Source organism: Montipora capricornis, chromosome 3, assembly GCF_036669925.1.
Source record: "Montipora capricornis isolate CH-2021 chromosome 3, ASM3666992v2, whole genome shotgun sequence".
Lineage (NCBI taxonomy): Eukaryota > Metazoa > Cnidaria > Anthozoa > Scleractinia > Acroporidae > Montipora > Montipora capricornis.
In genome coordinates, this window is record NC_090885.1 from 22,778,882 (window position 1) to 22,787,962 (window position 9,081).

General features: G+C 41.0%; 2 protein-coding genes and 1 long non-coding RNA gene across 4 annotated transcripts in view; 1 reads left to right on the forward strand and 2 right to left on the reverse strand.

Moving 5' to 3' along the window:
• Nucleotides 1-1,021: 1,021 nt before the first annotated feature.
• Nucleotides 1,022-7,239, reverse strand: LOC138042572 (uncharacterized). Its single transcript, XM_068888513.1, has 2 exons — nt 5,581-7,239; nt 1,022-4,359 (listed from the first exon to the last, which is right to left on the reverse strand). The coding sequence occupies exons 1-2, from the start codon at nt 5,663-5,665 to the stop codon at nt 3,257-3,259; spliced, it is 1,188 nt and encodes a 395-aa protein (XP_068744614.1). The 5' UTR covers nt 5,666-7,239; the 3' UTR covers nt 1,022-3,256.
• LOC138042573 (uncharacterized) overlaps nt 6,312-9,081 on the forward strand; it is a 15,153-nt gene continuing 12,383 nt past the window's right edge. The window contains exon 1 of one of the 2 annotated variants that reach the window (XM_068888514.1): nt 6,312-6,451. The gene's annotated coding sequence lies outside the window, so the exon portion shown is untranslated. The remainder of the gene's footprint in view (nt 6,452-9,081) is intronic. The other variant, XR_011131028.1, reaches the window with a different exon arrangement.
• Nucleotides 8,397-9,081, reverse strand: part of LOC138042574 (uncharacterized) — a 4,622-nt gene continuing 3,937 nt past the window's right edge. Inside the window, exon 3 of the long non-coding RNA XR_011131029.1 lies at nt 8,397-9,081. This exon is cut by the window's right edge and continues 906 nt beyond it. This is a non-coding gene — a long non-coding RNA (uncharacterized lncRNA).

A 9,081-nucleotide genomic window follows, 5' to 3' on the forward strand; every position in this document is an offset into this window, starting at 1 on the left:
TAAATGTTGTTTTCATGTCGTAAATATGTTGTTCTCGAGCGATCGTGCTGGAAACTTCCTTCTGCTCTTTCTAAAAACTTTGCATCAATATTTATTTACTTTTGCATCAATATTTGTTTTTGCATAAAGCAAGCTAACAAAATCTGTACCTTGCTGAGTTCGCATTTGTTAGCGTTAATAGTATTTTCCGTCCGATTCTTCTGTTTTATGAGGGGTATATTATTTTGGTCTCCCATCCAAACACTAACCCCGCCCAAAAGGCTTAACTTCAGTGAACTTTGGTATTACAAAGCTGTCAGATGCTTAGAGGGCACGCTTAAACTTGTGGTCAAAAGAAGTTAATCAACATGTCAGCCCAGAAGCCAGTGTTTCTCACTTCCCATTTATTTTCTTCAATCTTTCTGGGTTTAGTACTTTGCTAGTAACCACATGTCTTCGCAGACTATTTACCCAACACTTCTACCATGGCACTACAATGATAGACAATACCAAAACAATATCGTGCACTGTTAGAGCTACATATTACGCAAGGACAGGTCTGTTTCGTCGTACGAACGTGTGAGGACCTGTGAGCCAAAGGGCCTCGTCTGGTATGACTTCTTAATGACCGCCCAACTTGAAAAAAAATTGTCTGGAACGGTGCACGTACCACAGGCAACCCAGTGTACCCTCACGCAGGGTCTAGTTCTGTTAAAAACATGTTGGCAAAAACCTCGAAACAGATTAGAAGAAGATTGGAAGAATGAACATGTTCGTAGCCGCCATCTTTCTCTGTTCGAACAGTATTGCATGTCCAGATGACGTGCAAAGAACTTGGTGGTGAAGTTTGAGCATGTGACGTAATCATGCGTAAGGCCTATTGTGGTTTATGAGAGAGATGTAGAGAGGCGGAGATGTAGGACGCGGTCGATTAAGCCGAGTGACGAACTGGCCCAAACTCTGTTGTTTCTTTTTTCTACCGTCACTTATTTTCCCCGAAATTATAAGATTTAATGACGTCACAACTAAACTCACATCAAGCTTTTTCTTTCTCTTCTTTTAGCCCATTTTAATTAATGCATTAACCCTCCGACTCCCAAGAGTGATCTGTATGAATATTCTCTTCACAATTTCAATAAAATCTTAGTCAGACATATACGTATTGAGAATGAAGATTATTATCAGCTTGAGAGGTATGATCTTGATGTAACACCAAATTCTCATGACAACCCAACAAAGAACAATATTGTACTAGTTCAGGGGCGTAGCCAGGGGGGTTCCTGGGGTGCCCGTGACCCCCGCCCCTCTTTGTGGCAGTCAACGACATGATACAAACCATATCTGTGAGACTAAAACAGAGTAATTTATGTCACCGGCAACTTGCTTCACGTACTATCGATCTCAGACGTCCGTAGACAAGGGCTTTTTTTCATCTCACTTCACGGACCCTTTCTTTCAGGCAGTGTTTACACGAAAGCGGTTTCACATCGACATGGTACCATGACTTCGAAACCGCGTCAAAATCGATGCGGTTTGGATTTGTTTACACAAAACCGTTTTCGCCAGAAAATCAAAGTCGTGATGTTATAAGCGAGTGCTCCACCATGTGATAAATTCACCATTTTGAATTGAACAATGCAAATTTCGCACCAAAATAGTAACTGTATTGAAACCGATGCGGTTTCACTGTTTACACAACAGATGAAACCGCATCGTTTTGCAAACGCTCCACTTTTGGCAGCGGTTTCAAATCGACACGGTTTCGGCAACAGTTTTGATCAATGTCGTGTAAACAGAAGGTGTAACGGCATCGAAAACGATGCAGTTACAAATGAAACCGCGTTCGTGTAAACGCTGCCTCAGTCTGCGGTTACAAAATTCTGATCATCACGTGATAACATTTTTTGTGGCTCTGCAGTTTCAGTTTCGTGACGCTATTTTCTGTTGTTCTCCCCAAAGAGAAAAACGCGAAACGGTGTTGACGGCGAGTAAAACCGGCCGAAGCTATTACGGGTAACCCAGGATAAGCCTTGTCCGAGGAAATAAGAATCAGGTGAGAACTTTTCTTCAGATTGTTTTCTTTCGAAACCCCAGAGCGACAAAAAAAAAGTTTAACCGCAGACTGAAATCAACGCCTTTGTAGCCCTTGTCCACGGACGTCTGAGATCGCCCTTCCCGCGAATTAGGTCAAAAAACAAAGGCAGTTCCGGTTCGATGACCCTATGAAGTCAGCTTAATTTCTTGTAATTGGTCATCGGGCTCCTGTGGAAGTCTCATTCACGGGAAATTCAATCTAAAAATAAATCGGTCTGTGAAAACGCCGTTGCATGAACACAGTAGAGTTGTAGGCTCCGGGTCATGGGTTCCTGCAGAGGTCTCTTTTCTTTTGTGTTCACAGGGCTGACGAGTACGGGAAAAGAGACCTTTACCATGAAACGAAAATGTTGAGCATGCGTTTTCTGTAAAGGAATGCGCGAGACACAGTGGGCTCAAGTCACAGTCAGCAAACATATCATGGGACATGCGTTTTGAACAGTCCCGTCCAAGATCGTGGACGACGGTTGTATCAAAGTGAGTTTCGACCCATGGCAAAGGTCTCTTTTCCCAAACTCGTCAGCCCAGCGAACGCAAAAAGTCAAGAGACCTCTGCTAGCATGGAATCGATATAGTATCTAATAACATTAGTATAATTTAAATTAATTAATTTCCAACTTATAGTGAAGTCATCTCTTTAACATGCAGTCTAAAAATGCCGAAATAGATTTCTTTTAATATAGCAACTGAAGGCCAGAAAATAAACTCTTATTTAACTCTTAAACATTAGCGAATCGTTTTTTGAAAACTCTTTCCTCCATTCTATAATGCTGGATGGCTAAGGGTGTATGAGGGCGGTATTTAGTAAAAAGGATCGATTCGCCTTCATGGATTCAGAGATATTACAACAAATGACCTAACCAAGGTGCGGACATGTTTAGCACGGCAAAGTAGATCATGGTTGTTTAGACTGATTCTAGTCCCTATACTCAGTTTTGATTTGAATAGCTTCTGGGAAAAAAATTCGGAGATAATTTTTTCGTTTGTCGCAGCTAGCGGGTTGGTTATAAAACATGATGTGAATTTTAGTATGCTAAGAAATTGTAAGGTTAACTTGTTCCATATTCTCTACCCCACACCAGCTTTAAGTGAAAGTTCCAGTTTAGAGTCCAGTCTAAGCTCGAGTCATTTTTTCCAGCTAACGCAAAAAGGTTATTTCCACATGCAGTATGGTTTCTGTGACTCACTCATTCTCTTGTTCTTCCAAGATTGTTTCATATTCATCTGCTTTGCATCGAAGTATGCGCGCCGCATCGGAACCTTCATTTGTCACTAAATCTCTGACTGTGAAAGCCAAATCTATAGCATCCAAAACGAGGAATGCAGCGCTAACGCCTATGATGACCCCTCCTGCTTGTTTTGCTGTCGCTTTGCCCACAGCTGTTGTTCCCTGTTTGGTGATGCCGTTTCCTACTTTTTTTGACACAGCTTTGGTACCAACTTTACAAGCTGCTTTCGACCCCACTCGTTTTCCCATCCTTCGGGCGCCTTTGGCAACAAAGTTTGCACCAACTTTATTGGCTGCTCCGCCTCCAATTTTTGCACCAGTGTCAGTGCATTTTCTTGCCCCGACGTTTATACCGACACTCAATGCCTGTTTAGAAGTGCCTTCAATCAGCCCTCCTTTCGCTGCATCTGTCACCTTTTCAAGGGCTCGAAAGGCTAACCCTTTAACGCTCTGTAGTGCATTCACAATTGTGGGGAGACTTTTAGCAAGCACATCAGTGCGAAGCAAGTCCTTAAGAAAAGCTACTACCAGATGATCTTTTCCCAGCATTCTGATGGCAAGGGCAGCAAGTAAAACCAGGCGAGCTTGGCTTTTTCCAGTTTTAAGCTCCCTAATACGCTGCTTAACGTTCTCTATTGTATAATTGACATTTCGCACGGCTTCGTCTGCTTCCTGGATGACAGATGATTTGATGGACTCTTCGACAGCAGTTGTACCTAAGTTTACGCATGATCCGGCCACTCCCAATGCCCCACCAGCTATCAACAATGGCGTAGCAAGACCGAAGGTCATGATTGTCGCAACACCTCCTGCTATGGTTAGAACGCCGCCAGTGATGTTGGCACCAGTCCCAACAGCAGAAGCTATCTTACAGTCCTGCCAAACCTTGTCAAGAAAATCAGCAGCAGTTCGGAGCTTTTTCACGGTATTTTCTATTCTGACGTTCATTTGATGGACATTATCTGCAACATCTTGAATCTCCCCAACTAACTGCTGCATTTCCTCCTGGTTCAAGCGATCCCACATTGCCATATTTGCGTTGGTCGGCCCCTCTTGCCCTACAATGTTGCACACAAAAAAATACTCCAAGTAATAGGCCACTTTCGAAAATACCATAATTATTCTCTTTGCTTGTCCCTCCACATTTTGCATAAGCAGAGTTTTCGTTTTATCTCGGGACCATTGTAAGTCCCATGAGAAACTTGAAACAATGCTTATGCAAAATTTGTAGGGACAAACAAAGAGTATTATGGTATTTTCGAAAATGGCCCATTAGAATGCCCGTGTGTAGTGGCCAATTTATTACATACTGTAATCTCTAGCATTAAAGCAGGGAGCTTCAAAGTATGACTTGTATGATGATATATAGAGGAAAAGTCGTCAAACTCTTAACTGAAACTCTAAGGAGTCGTCTCAAATCGACCTAAAAATCACCTAGGATGGACAAAGACCGACAAAGGATTTTAGGTAAGTAAATTTTATTCGAAAATCAAAATTTTACACATAAAAAGGCAACGATTTCTCCCATACAAATCCTTGGGCGCGATCCATTTGCACAAAAATTCCCGTTAAGCCTGGTTTTCACTAGCGACGCAAGCACAAGCAGAAAGCATAAGAGCGCTTATTTCACCGTGAAAACGGGATTGACGCAAGCATAAGGATCAAACTTTTTCCTTTTCCTTGTGCTTGCGCATATGCCTGCGTTCGCTTGCGTCGTCTGAAAACGAAACGCAGCAAAAGCACAAGCAAATTTGTTGCGTCTGGCCAATTAAAGCACTCGTTATAGATTCCTTGCGTCTAAACATTTGAACAAAATGGCGGTTGCTGTGGTTGATTTTGATGCTTATTGATGTCGACGTTCGCTTTCACTAGCATAAGCTGCTCATGTTTGTGCTTGCGTCGCTGGTGAAAACCAGGCTTTTCTGCAGAGGTTAAGAAACGGGGAGAAATTTTGTGTGGCAGGAGAATTAACCTTTGAAAATCTTAATCTGCTGCCAGTCACGGAGAGTTTTCGGTCTCTGTTTCATAACATCAGATCTGTGCTGTAGGTCGTCCAGCGAACCGATTCAGATTAATTTTTAAAACCCACATAAAACGAATAGTTGACGAGAAGCAAAAAGCCATTCAATTGACTTATCTTACAGTCTTATTTGCAGTCACCAAAAGAACATTCCAGGCGACTGTTCGTATTTTCAAGCTATGGATGAATTTCAGATGTCAAGATGCTGGTAATAACCATCTCAAAAGCACGATTTCATGAGCGAAGGAAAAAGTCTTACCTGCAGCTTTGCGAAATAATTTCAACATAAACAGTATCATCGCAATGATTACCACGAATCCAAGGATAATTCCGGGCAACCACATGTTTAAAGGAAACTGGAAAACGCGACTTCACAAAAAGCAACCGACGCGGCTAGTAACATTGAAAGGAATTACTTATTCATCGTCTACCGTTTCCGAGAAATTTCACCCCCAACCTCGTTCCCAGGGTCCTCTCTCTTCCTTCCTCAAGAAAGTACCCTGGGTGCGGCTGGTCACGTGTCCATGTATACAAATCAAATCCGCACCGAGGGTGGGTCTTTGACTTAATTTTGTCAAAGGTAGAAAAATTTCTATCTAGGGGAGGGAGGAACTGTGTTGTAGACTTCAAGTTGCGTTACGGATATTATTTTGAAAGTTAAACAAGTGATCTGTCTGGAGGCGCTGTATTTAAGGAAAGATCTAGTGGCAGTGCTTCCAACAGGATATGGAAAATTGCTAGTTTTTCACGTTTTGCCGCGATTGTTGAAGGAAAGGGATACAATACACACTTCTCGAAGTACGACTTGTAAGTCCGTAGTTTTAGTTGTTTCGCCCTTGAACGCCTTAATGTACGACCAATATTTCAAGCTTGAGAGAGAAAGCGGTGCAAGCAGCGATTTTGGGGGTGAAAGAGGCCGGATCGGACGAGGATGGCGATTCACCGGTTACAATAACTTGTCAGTGGGAAGGAACTAGAGAGCGTATTATTCAGGCCGAATATGAAATCGTTTTCTCTCATCCTGAGGCGTTTTCATCTTGTGCGGACGGACTAAAAGTTCTTCAGAGCACAATCTATTTATCAGCCGTCAAAGCAGTGATTGTAGATGAGGCGCACTGAATCCTTGAATGGTGAGCAAATGTATTTAGAAAAGCTGAAAGTACTCTAATCCATTATTAATAAAGTGACGCTTTTGCAGAAAGGTTGCAATGTAGTTAATGGAGATCCTTGTATCCTTTATTTTGCACAAGAATACTGAACATGGCATGAGTAATAAATAGTTGTTTTTCTTATTCACTGGGTTGATATCAAAAGACTAGTACGCTAACTCTTCTGTCTTAGTTTACTACATCCATTATTGTATTTCTAGTAATTAGTAAGTACAGGGCGCGACGAAAGTGCTGTCCGATAGCCCGGGGCTAGTGGAATGACTTGTCGGGCTAGCACTTTCTTATCCTAGCTTGCCCGACGGGCAAGCACCGTTGGTTCCTCTTTTCTGATGATAAATTGAGCTTTTATACCAAGAAGTGTGTAGCAGAAAGCTCCTGAGAGAAGATGATAACGTTATGAGGCCAAATTAACGTAGCGTGACAACGTTTTGCGCCGCATTTTAGTTGCGTCTGTCAATAACGTCATGACTTTTTCTGCTTATTACATAAGCAACCGAAATATAATTTGCCGACTGACAGCGTGCAGTGCGAGACAATCAGTCTAATTAAATTCCACCCAATTCACGGTGCAGTGGATTTTCTCGGAAATTTAGGTGCGTTTCGTTGGGAAAATCCAAATCCGGATTCTTGTTTCTATTTTAAAACTGCCAATTCATTGTTAAAACAAAAAATTAAGGCCCACTTCGTGTCAGATTAAAAAACAAGAAAAAACTCGCTTGAAGAAAAGCTACAAGACCTGGTGCCGTTATCATCCGATAAAAAAAATAAAAACAAAAACACGCAACTCGAGTAACTTAAAACATGATGTTTTCTCACTTCTGGAAGAGTTTGTCAGCTTGACATGCTTTGAAGAGAATGTCGACAGACTTCAGATTACACATGATTACAGTGGTAGTTTAATTGACCGATCGCAACGTTCATGACATTCACCAAAATAACTGTGTTGTGATTTCCGTAAATTTATAATATTTTTGACTGAAAATCGGCGGGTCTAAAAAACAGGTCACATTCCACAGGTCACTCGTTGCAGGTCATTGTTTTACCTTCTTGAAAGTAACCCAAAACCCTCAACCGTCAATGGGGGAACTGCAGATGTAAACATTGAAGGAACGAACCCATTTGAATCCAGAGGTTATTTTTCCTTTACTATTTCGCCCATGTTTGAATAAAATGTTACTCTGAAACAATCATTTGCGATTTATAAAAATTTTCTGGTCTTATAAAGCGAAACAATTTTCATACATGTGCGTTCACTGCGTTGATTATATCCAAATTGCATTCTGTAGATATTCAAATTGACTAAAGGCATTCCCCAACTTTCAGCAAATTTGTTGATGTTGTTCATTCCGAGAACCTCGTTCATGTTAGCAGTACAAACAAGGAACTGAAATATTTCCTGTAGCTCACTGTTCAACTGTTTTAGTTAATATATTTTATATCACACTAGGCAAACTATGAACTATGAGGTTGAAGTTAAAACGAAAATCACATTCAAGAATCAATTGAAAATACTGACTACGAAGAATTAGTTTATATCTATGCATGGTATCATTACTTGTATTTTGCATAATTAAATAAATCTGATTATTCTTTATAAACAATTTAATTTCGGGCTAGCTCCTCAGACCTTCAGGCTATAGTAACCTCAAGTAACAGCTTGCCCGAAGGGCAACCTCATCTTTTCATTTTCGTCTCACCCTGTAAGTAACGGATTGATGAGTCACCATCAGTAAAACGACCAAATTATTCCTTGACCTAGCTATCTTGTCTTCATGTAATTATTTAAGTCCTTTCCTCCCCCTTCTCCAGGGAGTTCTAACATGGTACAGCCATGTGGCTGTACTTTTGACACGTTGATCAATAATTATTATGAACTGGATTACATCTTACTTTTCAAACAGGGGAGATGACTTCAGACCTGATTATGGGAAATTAAGTGTACTTGCTGCCCTTTTCCCAAATGCTCCCATTGCAGCCCTTACTGCAACAGCAACAACTGGTGATAGACATACTATATGTAACACACTTTGTCTGAGGAATCCCAAGCTGGTGATAGCAAATCTCAACCATCCAAATATCATTTTTAGCAAAGTATTCAGAAAGGGAAGTGATAATGAAGCATATGCTAAAATTCTGCAACCCATTGCCACATCTCCTTTGGAACAGGGTACTGGTTATCCCTTAACATTAATTTATCTGCCTCTACCATGGTGTGGAAGGGCCTATAAGCTTTTTGAAGGCATTCTTAAAGAAAAACAATATGACCCAGAAGAGGGACCTTTAATACCTGAAAATAGATTATTTGGGCAATTTCATGCTCCACAGACAGGAAAAATGAAAGAGACAATTTTAAGGGCCCACTGACTGATTTTTTGGGTTGCGTTGCTAAGTATGTAATGGTTAAGTAAATTGAGAGAATTTGGCATTATTTTGGTCAGTTTCCAACTTTTGTAAGCCAATGACCCTAAATATGATGTCATCATACCACGCCCATGGTCACGTGACCAATAAAAGAAAACTCTAAATTTGTCTCCGTGCCACCCAATTTGGGTATTTAATCGATGGTTCGATGATTTGTATTCGTTTTTGCA